General features: G+C 39.8%; 1 protein-coding gene across 5 annotated transcripts in view; it reads right to left on the bottom strand.

Annotated features, from left to right (window-relative positions):
• ERBIN (erbb2 interacting protein) overlaps positions 1 to 15,999 on the bottom strand; it is a 208,224-nt gene that overhangs the window by 37,507 nt on the left and 154,718 nt on the right. For all 5 annotated transcript variants that reach the window (XM_074952640.1, XM_074952637.1, XM_074952636.1 and 2 more), the window contains 7 exons: positions 15,138 to 15,267; positions 14,577 to 14,692; positions 13,408 to 13,477; positions 12,469 to 12,568; positions 7,846 to 7,967; positions 7,045 to 7,215; positions 5,980 to 6,162 (listed from right to left, as the gene is read on the bottom strand). In XM_074952640.1, coding sequence (XP_074808741.1) covers positions 5,980 to 6,162; positions 7,045 to 7,215; positions 7,846 to 7,967; positions 12,469 to 12,568; positions 13,408 to 13,477; positions 14,577 to 14,692; positions 15,138 to 15,267 — 892 coding nt within the window. The remainder of the gene's footprint in view (positions 1 to 5,979; positions 6,163 to 7,044; positions 7,216 to 7,845; positions 7,968 to 12,468; positions 12,569 to 13,407; positions 13,478 to 14,576; positions 14,693 to 15,137; positions 15,268 to 15,999) is intronic.

The raw sequence follows: 15,999 nt of genomic DNA, 5'->3' as shown, positions 1-15,999 counted from the left end.
CTTGCCAAGATGCAGCTGAGCATAATACTTTGAGCCACTTCTTTATTTTGCTATCAGTTTGCTCTTTAAGAAAAAAATCTCCTTCCATGACGTAGATGGTTCTTTTAGGGGAGTCTGTTTCCTCCTAAAAATACTGCAAAATCCTTCTAGGAGGGAGACTTGAAACTGAAACCTGCAAGTTTAACATTTTTTGACACAGATTTCTTCCTGCTAGGAGTTTCAGGAAATTTCATCTGCAGGACTTCTGGTAGGAGCTACAGATGGCTCTTCTTCCATGATGCAGACTGACTGACAATTCTATTCCATAGTGCCTTTGGCTGCAGTAAGGAAGGACACAGCCTTATTGTGAGGACCAGCAAACACAATTTAGCCTCCCAAAAATAGAAATGTGTTTCAGTGTAACTGGGATAGTCACTCACTCTAACCATCTCTATCACTCTCCCCATGATTTTAATGCAGCAGATAAAACAGTTACTGACCTATACTAGAATTGTTATTCTTTGAGATACAATTGCAGATGTGTAATTCTACTCAGGTGTGCACATGCCCAGTATACCAAAGCCAAAGAACTTTGCTTAGCAGTACCCATCAGGGAGGTGCTTGCTCCCTGTGCCCTTGAATAGCCAGGGGAGGGGCTAAGGGCAGTGCCACCCCAACCCCTTTCAGTTCCTTTGCACCGAACATGAAGAGTAGAGACACCAATGCAGAGGGGATGGAGGGTGGATCATGGAATACGTCTGCACCCACATCTTGAAGATCAGTTACCAGTATAGGTAAATAACCATTTTTCCTTTGAGTGGTTACAGACGTGTTCCCCTCAGGTAACACATGCAGTACTCTTAGGAGATAAGGCTCGGAATCTACTTAAACAATGATTGTAGGACTGCTTTCTCAAAGTCTGCACCTGACTTGGATGCAATGGTAACAGCACAGTGCTTGGTAAAAGTATGTACAGAAGACCGGGTAGCAGCCCTGCAAATGTTTAATATCGAAACATCACTGAGGAATGCTATCAACATCACTAGACATCACTGAATGAGCCCGTAATCTCTGTGGAGGCATTGTCTGAGCTACTTCATATGTTGTCATAATTCAGGAAGCTATCCACCTGCAAATCACCTGTGCAGAGACCGCCTGAACTTTCATTCGATCCTCATAGGAAACAAAAAAATGAGGGGATGATTGAAAAGTTTTATCCCTCTCTAGGTAACATGCCAAAGTACCATCTCACATCCACGTGAAGTTGCTATTCATCTGCATTCGAGTGCAGTTTAGAAAAGAACACTGGTAAATAAATCATTTGGGTAAAAGGAAACCACTCTCAACAAAAGGTTTGATGCGGCTGTAGGGCTACCACTTTGTCTATGAAAAAGTGCGTATACAGGGGCTCAGCCATGAAGGCCTGTAGCTCACTTACTCTCCTTGCAGATGTTATAACAACAAGGAAGGCTGTCTTCTGGCATTGGAGGGACAGAGAACAGGTTGCCAAGGGCTTGAATAGAAGTCCCATAAGGAGGAGTTAAGCCAGTTTTAATGTTCCACCAGAGAACCATTTCTTTCATAGGTGGGAGGAAACGAAGAACTCTCTTAGAAATTTCACTACCATGGAGTTCAAGAAAATTGACTTCCTTTCGATGGGCAGATGAAACCTCAATGAATTGAGCAACAAACCAGAAGACAGAAAGTATAATAGGTATTCCAAAATGTCCTGAATGCTAGCCAGCGTCAGCTGAATTTCCCGAGCTAGTGACCAAAGTGAAAATTGCTTCCACTTGGCCAAATAAGTAGCCTTAGTAGAGGGTTTCCTACTAATAAGTAACATTGGTCAAACAGCTTCTAAACTTCATTTCTCCTCTTCATCTAGCCATGCAACCATTCTGTGAGGTCCAGACTGCTCAGTATTGGATGCTAAATCTGACCCTGGTGCTGGATCAATAGGTCAGGATAAAGACAAAGAGATATGGGTGGTCAAACCAATAGACTGAGGAGGCTGGAGAACTACCCCTGTCTCAGTCAAGCTGGTGCAGTGAGAATCAATCTGGCATGATCCCACTTAAGTTTGAGAATGACCTGTGAGATGACTGGGAGCAGGAAGACGACATACAAGAACACAAATCCCCAACCCAAGTAGGTGTCTGTCAAGAAACCTGGACTGAGGCCTGCTCAGGAGCAAATCTGATGTCTTTCATTGCAAACAAGAAGTGCCAACAGGTCAATAGTCAGAATGCCTCGTTCTCTGAAGATGGACCTCAACACACTGTTCTTCAGAAACCATTCATAATTCTGAAAGAAAATCCTGCTGAAGTGATTGGCTAAGAAATTCCGCACCCCTGGAATTGTGAGACCATGATGCATTCTCCCTGATACAGAACCTCCAAAACTTGACTGTCTTCTGACAGAATTACTTGTAGTGGCCTCCACCCTGTTTGTTCACATAATACGCTGTAGTACTGTTATGGGTAAGCATATGAACCACTGTATCTCTGATGTGCAACTGAAAGACTTGACACACACTGTAAATAACTTGAAGCTCCACGTCATTGATATGAAGAGAAGCTTCCTGATCTGTCCACAGTCACTGAACTTTCAAAGTCCCAAGATATGCTCCTCAACCTACTGTGGAGACACTACTGTTATGGTCTGTGGAGGACAGGTGAAGGGTACATCTTTGCAAACATTGATTTGATCCATCCACCACTTAAATGACTGCAGGATAGGTGGTGGCATTTTCACTAGGCAGTCCAATGACTCAGAACTCTGGCAATATGTGAATTTGAACCAGGCCTGAAGAGGACAAAGACGCAACCTCATATGCTGGACTACGTACTTACATGTGGCCATATGAACTAGCAACTTCAGGAATATATGAATCTTAGTGGAAGGGTTACACTGGTCAAACAGCTGCAGTAAGGAAGGACACAGCCTTATTGTGAGGACCATAGACAATGAATTATCTGAAATTGCTCACTTAGCAGAAACACCCTCAAACTTGTGGAATCTAGTAGGGCCCCCAATAAACTCTATCTTTTGTGTTGGTATTAAAGTTGATTTTTCTTTGTTTACAATCAGATTCAGATGATCAAAGAGATGCAGTGTGAACCAGACATGGTTGAGGAGTTAATCTCTGGACTTGCTCCTCAACCAATCATTCAGGCAGAGAAAGACACATTCTTCTCTTCCTGAGATGTGCAGCTACTACAGCTGTGCATTTGGTGAAAACCCGAGGAGCTCAGGAAAGGCCAAAGGGGAGCACTGTGTATTAATAATGCTGGCCTATGACTACAAATCTCAGAAACTTCCCATGACTCAGGAAAACTGCTACAAGGTATCTTGAAAATCGAGGGCAGCAAACTGGAAAAAGGGGTAAACAATGAGGTGGCAAGATTTGCAGACAATACAAAATTACTCAAGATAGTTAAGTCCAAAGCAGACTGCAAAGAGTTACAAAGGGATCTCACAAAAGTTGATAAATGGGCAACAAAATGGAAGATGAAATTCAATTTGATAAAGGCAAAGTAATGCACATTGGAAAACATAATCCCAACTATACATACAAAATGATGCCTTCTAAATTAGCTATTACCACTCATTGCGGATAGTTCTCTGAAAACATCTACCCAATGTGCAGCGGCAGCCAAAAAAAGCTAACAATGTTGGGGAACCATTAGGAAAGGGATAGATAAGATGACAGAAAATATCATAATGCCACTAAATGAATCCACGGTACGCCTACACCTTGAATACTATGTACTGTTTTGATCACCCCATCTCAAAAAGGATATTCTAGAATTGGAAAAAGTACAGAGAAGGGCAACAAACAATTAAAGGTATGGAACAGCTTCTGCATGAGGAGAGATTTAAAAGACGGGCCTTTTCAGCTTGGAAAAGAGATGATTAAAAGAGGATATGATAGGGGTCTATAAAATCATGACTAGTGTGGAGAAGTGAATAAGGAAGTATTATTTACTCCTTTCCATAACACAAGAACCAGGGATCACCAAATGAAATTAACAGGCAACCGGTTTAAAACAAATAAAAGGAAGTACTTCACACAATGCAGTCAACCAGCGGAAGTCATTGCCAGGGGATGCTGTGAAGGCCAAAAGTATAACTGGGTTCAAAGAAGAACTAGCTAAGTTCATGGAGGATAGGGCCATCATCTGCTATTAGTCAAGATGGTCAGGGATACAATAGTAATAGTGCTGACAGCCCCTCGATACTGATAAAGAGGCCAATCTCAACTGCCCACTCTGTCTTAGACAGTGCCGAAGAGACGACAGAGATAAGTCTGCAATCAATGCAGGTCATGCCAAGGACCGCCCAAAAGTAGTCCTGGCAGCAGAATGCTCTTGAATAATTGGGGTATCAGGAACCGTGAGGCAAAGCAGGTATTACGCTGCTTAGTCTACCAATGGTGTGCATAGAGTTAGTGCCAATGTCATTGGTACTGGACTCAACAGGCATCCCACAGCTGGTACAGGAGTCAATACTACAGCAGCCAACATGCTGCCTCAGAGTGGGTAGACAGCTCAACTCAATCTTGTGTACCAGAAGAATCACAGTGCCAGTCTTCACTCTTCCTGGAAGAGGAAGATTAATCTCCCCACACTCTGATGGGGTCCAAAATGCAGTCCATTTTGAGAGACCATTTTCTTGGACGTGATCTCTTCTTCCTGGGGGAGGCAGCATCGTCTGGCTGAGGAACATTCGCTTGCTCCAGCGTTGAAGATGTCTGAGGGACTGGATGATCTGCAGAGGTCTCAGGTACTGAAACAGGCCTCATGACCTGCTCAAGAAGCAAGTCCCTCATTCACTTGTGTTTTTTTCTTGAATTGGCAGGTGGAGCACCTTTCTTCAATATGCCCTTTTCCAAGGCACAACAAGCACTGTGTATGGGCATCACTATTGAGAATAACCCTGGTTACCAACTGAAAACAAGGAATGTTGTCGCTGTGTCTGATCAACTGGATCCTGGCATCTCCTTCACTTATTGGTATACTGCTGGCTTTGGAAAGTTGCTGTGCAATTGTTAAACAACCAACTTGTTGCTCTGATACCAAATCATTTTTTTTAAATGTCAAAAATAACATTTTCCAGAAACATTTGCAGCGGCTTGTCAGAACTAAGAACATGCTACTGGGAAAGGAGATACAGCTGTCCATAATTCCAAAGGGTGGCTTCTGAGAATGTGCAATATATATTGTTTATTATTTAATGAACACACATAACTGCACTTAATCTATGAAAAAATACAGTTTAAAAATTGTAATTTGAAGTAATTTTATTCACTGGTGAGTTCCACTGGTTTATGTCATGTCTCTCTAGCGGGTCCTAAGTAGAAAGAGATGAGGGACTCATCACACACCTAATACAAAGATTACAGGAATTCAAGATCTCTGCCTGAATCTTAACCAAAAGTAGCTGTTGTGAGTTTATAAACCTGCAGAAATTAAACTCAAACCTCCTTTACTGTAGATGTCTCTATTAATCACAGTGGGACAGATTTTTGAAAAAATGTCTCCTTTTTACATTTAAAATGTGTAGGGATAATTTAAGTCACTTGAAAGTCTAAGTTTCAGACTGCTCCCACAAATCAGATACTTGGATATCTAAATGACAGCTGTGGCCACAACCACCTATGCAACAAAAAGGGAGACAGTTAAGGGGAAGCAGAAAATCAGTACCAACATATTTATATCAGTGTTTTTAGTGGGGTTTTTTTTAAATTCACATATATTTCAGTCTGTATCTCCAAATAAACGCAGATAAAAACGTATTTCAAAATAATATGAAATGAGAAAAACATTGCATTACTTTGTTAATAACCATACTTACTTCCCAAATCCTCGCAATGCTAATGGGATGGGCATTTTCTGCTATTGTCAACATAATTTTTCATTGCTATCTTTCAGAATAGCAGATTCAATCCAACACGAACGCAATTCTTTTACTGCCATGGTGCTCATCACACTGCCATACCTCAAGCGTATCTTCATGGTTGACAATTATTTTCGTGTTCTCTAAGGTTTTAACATGTGCAGTCATCTGTGAATTTCCAGTGCTGTGCTCAGCTTCTGGTTCAATGGGCTTCTGCACGCAATTTTCCATCATATAGTTCTCTCTGTCTTCTGTTTTGCTCTTTGCTGAAGCAATTTCTGAAGTCTAGAGTAATTTAAAAAAAAAAAAAAAGATTAGTGAAGAACCACCCTGCAAAGGTTTATAATTATTAATGTTTTATAACTAAAGCTAATATTTTATATTTTGGGGAAGCCATGCAATGACATAAAACAGACTCAACTTCAAACAGAACTTTGACTGTGAAGCAAATACGAGAGAAAAAACCTTTCAGATTATTAAGACAGCTGATTATAAACTTTTTTTTTCCCCTACAGGCCTATTTTATCCAATACATACCAATATATTCTAATTAGAATGGCAGACAAGTGAACACATTAATCAAACACAACAAAACACATACAGGTGGACTGACAATGAGAGAAGTGAGCAGCTGTCAACACTATTCTCCCACCTTACCATCACACAGAATCAACATGTTTCAGCCAGTGAAGGATCCCCTAGATGCTTCATCATTGCTGCCTTTTTCAGCTTTTCCTATAAACCTTCTGGTCAGACAGGGGAAAAGCAGAGCCCTTTGTGATCATTCTGATTTCCAATTTGAGAGTCAGCAAATAAGGGATGCTTAAAGGCGATGGAGATGCATCTTTCGGAAGATTAAACAAGCTACTTTTATGATATGTCTAATTTATACTGGCCTCAAGAGCGAGTCACTTGGGTTGCTTCCTAAGCAGAGTCATTCAGAGGGCAGCAACTATTACTAACACAAAGCAGCCATTTATTACTGGCTCTTTTAAAGTACTGAATACATAGGTTATGATCTTTAATTTGACTTTTTTTTCCCCCTCACTGAAATATTTTTTTAAAAAAAGATTGAATTAGAAGGAATAAATCAATATATTGTTATGCAATACTATATTCCAGATCTTTGGGACAGCTGTCAAAACTGGAAGAGGAATTGATTCTAACCTTTACACCCACATCTTTTACTGAAACTTGCTGGCCTTCTTTCTTTGACTCTTTGCCAGCATCTTCAGTGGTTTCTTCATCTTTTAGTCTGTGTACTATCGTTTGGACTGTTTTGACCATATTCTTTAGTTCATCAGGATATGGCGTTGGATATCTCTTCAAATTACCCTCCTGTGAAACAAAATAAGAGCAACAAAACAACTTAAAACATGAATATTTAATCAAATATGAATTTGACAAGAAGGAATTAACAGAACAAACCCTGCATACCTATTTTGCCATTTGAATTATACCTGGATAAACCCAGGAGTGCTGAGGCTAAATTAGCTGGTCCCAGAAAACAGTTTGTTGTCCAATGCACAGAAGCCTGCCTCATCCTGTCCCATTAAAGTGGTTGCAGTTTCTCCTTGCCGTATATTTATAGAAAACTCAAAATACAGTCCTTAATTGCTGTGAGATGCCAATGATTCTTCCTAACTACTGTCCTGAATTTTTGCAAAGCATCATAGTTCAGTAGTATCCCAGAAAAACAGTATTGCCTTAAACCTTAAAGCTCACAGTTTAATAACGTGCTCCATTTTAACAACATATCCTATTTGGCCAGGCAAAGGAGACACCCACCGATCAAAAAGATTTCTCCCTTGGGTAATTTAAAAAATATGAGGGACAAAAAGAAAATAGGTTTTACACTTTTTAATTCTTCAGCTACTGGAGACTAATCAGTGCAGACAGAGGTTGATAGCCATTAGCAAGAGTAAAGGGGAAGAATTAGGAATTCAAAATGGAGTTGGCAATACTGACCCTGGGTGGTGCCTCCCTTTCATCTTTATCTTCATCACATTCAAATGCCACCTGAGCACGCTGTTTTCTCTGCTCCTCCCACAAAGAGGGATTGAAACTTTCATTATCAGATATGAACAGAACTAAATAAAAAACAAACACAATTCTAATAAATACAGGACACATTAAATGATATTAGAAACCATTTCTTTTTCCTTCCTTTTATTAGGTGGGGTTTGTATTTATACCTGTGCTTGAGAAGGTACAGGACCAGAAGTACCAGAAACTGAACACCTTCTATCCTCAGACCAATGCTATGCTGCAGCTCATTGTCTTGAGAACCTGCCTGTTTTCTATTAATAGTGACTTCAGCTGCAATCTACAAAAAAAATCCTCTGCAAAGCTGTATTTCAGTTTTCAAGTATTCTTACCAAAGGAACTCTCCTGAGCTGAGCTTGCCAATTTTGTAACAAATTATGCAGGCTGCTTTTCTGATATGCCTAATAAAGGCTGATATGCCAACACTCAACTTCATTTCACTAAGATTTACATATTTCCAGTAAAGAAAGACTTACATACAAATATGCCAGACTTCCAAATATCCATACTACTTCTATTACTATTATTACTACTACTGAGCCTTAAAAATAACATAAAAGCCCACTAAAAACATTAAGATAAGCACATGGTTAAGCAGGAGTTATGAAAATTACAACAGTTTTACAAACTATTTCTTATTTTAAGCAAAAGGAAATATCCTAGATTACCTTGTTGTCACCACTTACTGCAGCATGTATGTTCATGACAGACATTACATAAATTGGTTCTGTATTAATCTGTCAAACTTTACAACAAAAATTTCCTGCATTCCTATATATCACATTAGCAATGAAGAGGCTGCTCACATAAACAGCTGCTTTTCAACATTCCTATACTTGCAATAGAACAGTGTTTCTCAAACTAGGGTCTGTGGATCCCTGGGGGCCCCAGAAGGTACTGGGGAGGTGGGGGAGGAGCAGGGATCCTGGGCCCGTGCTGCTCATGGAAGTGCTCCAGGGTGCAGCGTGTTGACACACCCTGTTTCCACACCTCTCACTCCCTCCCGCACCCCACACACCTGCCCCAGCCCTGAGCCTGCGCCTCTCATCCCCTTCCACACCCAAACTCTCAGCCCAGAGCCTGCACCCCTCACTCCCTCCGACACCCAAACTCCCTCCCAGAGCCCGCATCCACTCCTGTACCCCAACCCCCTGCCCTAGCCTGGTGAGAGTGAGGGAGGGTGTGGGAGAGCGAGCGACTGAAGGAGGCGGGATGGAGTGAGTGGGGGCATGGCGTCAGGGAAGGGGGAAAATCATGGCCTTCAGTAAGGGGGCAAGGCAAGGGCTGAGTGGGGGGCTTTGAGGGGGTCTCTGAAAAATTTTAAATCAAATTGGGGGTCCTCAGGTTGCTGAAGTTTGAGAACCGCTTCAATAGAAAAATAAATAGTCAAGATGATTAAAATTATATGTATTGAATAAATAAGGTAAATGTTGACATTTCAGCAAAAGACATCTTTGAAGATAAATTTCAGTTGACTAATCTATATTTGGAGTGCATTACTATGCAGGTTTTTCCTACCTAAAAACAAATAAAGGATTCAATCTTCTAAATTCCACCTATAGTTCTTTTTGAAACCTGGTTTTGGGATGGTGACCCCAGACATCAAAGGGAGGTCCTCCCATCAATCTATTGGGCCTTAACCAAAAAAATGTATTATATAAGCCATTCCCACCAAAAGATAGCAACTCATGAATTTAGAGTCAGGTGAGCCCAAATGGAGACACTGGACTTTCATCCACTCTCTCCAACTTCACTGGCATGAGAAACAATTATTTGAAATGTATATCCTAATCCGGGTATTAGCAATAATAAAGTTACTAAAATTTATAGTTCTAAATATGATTCCCATACACATAGGAAGCAGATGTGTTAAGCAAGAAATTGCCATTTTTACTGTCACTTTTCTGACCACTACACTAATATATTGGGCATTTGTGCTGTGAAACAACGCTTTGTTGGCAACATTCCCTAATTGCCACCAATGTTCTCTCCAGTATTTTAATATGCAAATCAGTGTTACTAACTCTTGCAATTTCATTACAAGTCTTGCCATGATGTGATATTTTTCTTATGGTTCCACCTGCTCAAATGAATAGTGCATAGTTCTTTCATGGGAAAAAAACAAAAAGCAAGTTTCTAGCCTTCATGATTATAGAGAAAAAGGTTGAAAACATGACCCAAGCATAAAGAGCTTAAAAATTGGAAGGCAAGAAAAGAGAAATACCCTCCCTTTTAAAATCTTATGATTTTTAAGCTCATCTCATGCTCTTTTGGGGCCATACTCAGTTCCAACTCTGCTGATGATGGAATTTCAGATGGGGGGGGGGAACCTTTCTCCTTCATGACTGCTTTGAAGTGGAGGAAGAGCGCTTGCTCCTCTTTTCTGCTTCCTTATATGGGGTTGGAACGACTCCTCCCCCCTTTTGGTGATAATACTCTCACAATTTGGGATCAGAATATATGTTAAAAGATTATTAAGGTTGTGAAGTCACAAGGTTACAGAAGTTACTCAATTCTGACATTTCTTAACTTCTGAGTACTTGACTTCACAACCTTAATAATGTTACTTTAACTTTTAACGTGTGGGTAATTTCCTAGGTTCTTTGAAAAAGCAAACTTAAAAAAAAAAATCAGAAATTCTATTATGTGGCATCACGTTGATAACTACATGGTTAATCAGCAGAGTTGGAACTTTTACATTCACTGCACAGAACTCTGCTCCTTGAGCTGAAGAAGTAACTGATAACAGCAGTGGGTTGTCATCCTCCTTGTGGACTAACACTAATGGGGGAATGAGACACTTTGCCAGTAGGTTTCAGAGATATTTGCTGACAGCAGATGAATGGTGAGAAAAATGGAATCTAGGATTCCATTCCAAGCTCTGAAGTGGCCAGGTATCCTTCTGCTTGTCCTCCAACAAGCCTACCTTCTTCTGCCCTGACCCCTCCAACCTGTCCCTGTGCCACTTCTTCCCCACCCTGGCTCCTCATCCCAGACACATTCTTGTCATCTAGCCAGTCGCCTCCACTCCTCACGTCTCTTCCCAGTTATAGTCTCCTTGCCCAACCAGCCCTATTCTCCACACTCCCCGAGTCCAACTCTCTTCCCCCATTCTTTTTCTCTCACTCCTTGAGCTCCTAGTCTCCTTGCCCAGCCAGTTCCAGCTTCTGGCTTCTCACTCAATCTCTCTCCCCCCTATCCCCACCTCATAATCCTAGCCTCCCTGTCAAGGTTCCTATTGCAAACTCAGTCTCCCGCTTCCCCAGCTCCTTTTCCCAATCTCTTTGCCAAGGCAGTCCTAGTTCTCGCTTCACATCCAAGTCCTGATCAGATCTGTCCATCTTCTCCACTCTTATTGATTCTCTGTTCTAAATGTCCTTGCCCAGCCACTCCCAGTCTCCCAGGTTCTCATCCACTCTCAGTCCCACCCACACTCCCAGTTTCCCTCGCCAGGAAACTGGTCCCAAACTCCTTACCCAACTGGTGCCAGTCCTCCCACTCACTTGCCCCAGTCTTCCCTTCCTCTCCCTAGGTTCCTTGTCTCAATCTACTTCTCCTACCCCCACCCCCAGTCTAGCTCATCCTTTTTGCATCAATCAGGCAACTTCCTCCTTTACGTTACCTGGCCACCACCAGAAGAAACAGTCTACCTGCTCCCAGATCTGGTGCCCGGCCCCACCCTGGATCAAAGCAGATGCAAGGAAAGTCCTGCTGAGCTCGTATATCTCTGGGCTGGTGCATGCTCAGTTATTCTATGGCAATGGCACATGAAGAGTTTGGTCAGATGTAGAAGCTGGGAGGGGCTGGTGCATGCCCAGTGTGGACAGAATCTTTGGAAATTTTATCTGTAAAGTTCTAACATGTCTACCTACCATGTGCAACTTAGATTTTGCAAAGGCTTACAACTTGGACAAATTTGGGTGTTTTTTCATGGGGACAGCAACAGCACATCCCTGAAACAAAGGCCATCCCCAGACCCCCGCCAACTTTCAAGTTCCTGTGCCAAAGCATGGACATGCTAGAGCTTCTCAATGAAATGGCTTTAAGAACATTTTTTTTAGTATGGCAAAACAAAATATCTTTCCCCAACCTCATTCTTGGAAATGGCCAAACCATTCTGGATCAAACTTTAAAAAAAAAGTCAGTCTGAGGCAGACACCAGGCAGAGTAATTTCTAGGCCAAAAGGTTAATCTTTGGCAAAATTATAAGCAACTGAAAACAATATCTCTTATAATGGGATGAGTCAGGCAAACATAATAAAAGAAGGCACCGCCAGTCCTGACCTCTATTTCTCTCTTTGTCACACACACACTCTCTCTCTCTCAGGCCTGTACCCCCGTCCCCGATTTAATAATCCCTGGACTCGCTCAGTTCTACCTCTGAGAAGTTATTGTTCACATTCTTCAGACAAATTTTCATCAAATTGTTCTTGGTTTTAGATCTAAAAAGTTTTATATATTGAAACTCATGTTCTCTGAACTCTTTCCATTTTTACTTTCACTGGTCAGCATTTTTGACAAAAAGAATCACTCAGAAATTCCTACCATCCTCACTCCTTGGTTGCTGGGGGAACATGTAATTAGTAAGCACTGTTTTCTGTGTTTCAGGGTGGACTTCTTTTTGAAGGGGGATGAGCGGTTTAGACTGAGAAAAGAAAAAATACTATGAGAATATACATGTGCAATATGCAAATAGGATCTAAACATTGAAATCCCTGCTGCTTATCTACCCAATGCAGATTAGATTTTGAAGACTGATCTGTCTGGCATTATTTCCCATGTATTCTTCTCTGAAGGATTTTTACAAGTTATATAAAACAAAGTTATATCAAATAAATACATATTTAATAATAATAGTGTGTGAATTTGATAAACACACACTCTATAATAGTCTATTAGAGATGCATAAAATGGATGGATATGTATATACAACACAGTATTCACTTTCATTCTAGGACATTACATAGTCCCAAAATATTCTACATCTGCAGTGTACATTTTCAATCTGAAACTGCAGGGAAGTGCATAGAACAGAACAATTTTCGAAACTAAAATTTGATCAGGACAATAGGTTCAGTACCCTGCCTTACAAAAAATGTAAAGGATCCTGAAATTACCAGTGTGGTTGCTACCTCTGTTTTATATCGCAACTGAAAAAATGTATTTCTAGCAGCATAGTACCCCTTAACACCAATCTGGACACTGGTTCAGTACTGACTCAAAAAGAGAAGAGAGAGTGTTATCTACTAAATTACCTGCACTTTCAACACTGTTGGATTGCCAGAAGTATGAATGTCTCCCATTCATGTGCCACTCACTGCTGTTTATTTTATAAGAACTGAGAAAATTACAACCCAAGGTTGTCTTGGTGCATTTGCAGATTATCATTTTTTACCAACTAATTACTCCATAAAATTAACTATTTCTATTAAAAGTCACTTGGACAAATATCAATTATACAAACTTATTAAAAATACTTTTCACCTGATTGTCTGATAGCCACATCGCAGTCAGCTGTTGCAGCTTTGCAAAGCTATAGGGCAAACTCTTCAGTCTGTGAAAGAAACATCACAATATACAAGACAAAAATTTAGTCTAAGTATGGCTGTCAAGACTAATGGTCTGTTCAGAAACAATGCTATATATATTGCCTCTAAAAAGCTTGCAAAACATTTCAAGAAAATATTGTTAGATAAATAGAAGGGTAATAATTTGAGGGGCAAACCATTTAATTTCCAGTAAATGCTACGGCTGTGTTGAGAAAGATAATTCCATTTTGTGGAGGAGTTCAATATTTTGAAATCTGGTATTGTTCTGATTAGCTACAACCACTCACCCCCACAAAATGTCTAAACTGTCGCTAACGCAAAGGTAGGCAGGTAGGCAAGCTGGCAGGAAACTAGCTGTGTTCCACTGGAATCCTCCTTCACTTCCAGAGGAACTTTGCCAAAATCGAATGATCTCTGTGAAATGTTTCAATTTCAATGGAATGGCAAATTCCAGCAAAGAAATGTTTTATCACAGTTTCACTGACCAGTCTAGTAAATGCAGAGATGCATTCAAAGTACTATACAGTATACTGTGACAGTACTCTGTATCCTGCCTTGTACTGTTCACACATATATGGCATGCAAATCTTTCCTGAAATACTGATTCAGATAGTCTTACAAATTTAACTCCAAAAGAATAAATGCTGATGACTATGAATGAGATGAACCTGTGCCACACAAGGGAAAAGAGATTCATTAAAACCACTTGGGCTTAACAACTACAACATATCTGCTGGATTCACATGCAACTGGAAGAGTACAATAGCAATAAAAATGTGAAATAGTGCAGTTCTGCTTCTTGAATCACTCCCACTGCAGTGACTAGAAAGGAATAAAGAAGCTTTTACAAAATGTAGATGCGTCCAAAAATATGCAGTATGACGATTAGTGTGACAAATAATAAAATATAAATTAAAGGTGTTATTTTAAGTTTAAGATGAGAAAGAATTCCAATAGAAAGATCAAAACATTTTTGGAAGGGTGGAATGTAAAGGATTATATTTTGTACAAAATGTCTTGGAGAGACAATGCATTCAGATTCCAATCTCTGCCATGCTTCTGCATTTTATGCCATAATTAACTAAATGAATGCAATTCACAAACCTATTGTCACTTAGATTGATGACTTTTAATTTCTGCATATCACCCATTTCTTCAGGGAGAAATTCAAGCTTGTTGGAATGCAGAAATAGCACTGTTACATTTTTCCAGTTTCCAATCTGAAAAAATAAATGATTATTCAGCTTTACAACTCTACCTACACTGATCACAATATTAGAATGAACACATCTAATATTACATTTTATTTTGTATGTACAATTTTATTTGCTTTTTTCTTAAATATGAAAGGGAATATACCATTATAATACAGTATTAACTATGAGCAATTATTCTTTCCTTTATTTTCCATCATGTTGTTTATGAACTAACAATTCAGACATTACTTTTGCAAAACCAAGGTTGTCTCAAAATAGTTCAATACTTGGATTGCAATTGCTTGAACTCCACTATATGTACATCAATGAATTTTTAAAGCATTTTCAGAAAATCCACTCAAAATCTGTCACTTTGGTATCTGAAGTGAATAGAACTAAGGTAACGATAAAATATAGTCTAATATCCAGGTAATATGTGGAATAATATTGGCTCTGAGCAAAAACATACCTCTGGTGGCAGCTGTGTTAAAAAATTATGATCTGAAGCAAAGGTCCTTATGTTAGTGAGTTGCCCAATAGATGAAGGCAAAGCTTCAATCTCATTAAAGCTACAATCCAGTTCTTCTACTGATATTAGCCTGAACAAAATTAAAGAAATTCAAAATATCAACCTGATATATACATAAAAGCTTACTTGCTTTAACAATACCTAATTCTTAAGACAATTAATTTTCATTATAATTAGAATAAGTTTATTTACAATTAAATTTATGGATGAAACTCAAACGCTTCAGAAACCTAAATAACCATTCAAAAATTCAGATACTTTTTGAACCTGATCTACACTGATGCTCTCTCCTTATGTATTCAGGCTAAAGTAGACTTTTTCCTCTTAACTACCTGTGGCCTGTTTTTCTATCTCTGCTACCCCAACACAGTCCTTAAATCTAAATGGATGATGACCTAGATACCTCTTTCCTAGGGCTCAGTATCTCCACTTAAATTTTTTACGCACTGCATCATACAGTGCTGTTTGAAGCACACCAGATAATGGAAACATTCAAAGTGGACATGCCAGAATCAGAAGAATGTTAAGCTGGGGAGGCAATGAAGGGATAAAGACTTCTTTAGTCCTAAAAAGTAGGAACATGGCATGTAGAGAGCAGTCGGTGTCAATGTGATGATGACCTCATTAAGCAAACATTTTTAAAAGGTGAAGAAACAGGGCTGAGGTGCAAACTTAACTTATGGTTTTACACGAGCTGGTTCACTTATGTCTCACAGTAAATAAACTGCAATTTGTACCTAGCACCTTAGCTTTGAATTTTGATGTCCAAACAAAATTTAACAAATTTAGTACAGCTAGGCAA

This window comes from Natator depressus, chromosome 5, assembly GCF_965152275.1.
Source record: "Natator depressus isolate rNatDep1 chromosome 5, rNatDep2.hap1, whole genome shotgun sequence".
Lineage (NCBI taxonomy): Eukaryota > Metazoa > Chordata > Testudines > Cheloniidae > Natator > Natator depressus.
This window is presented reverse-complemented; position numbering and strand designations above follow the sequence as displayed.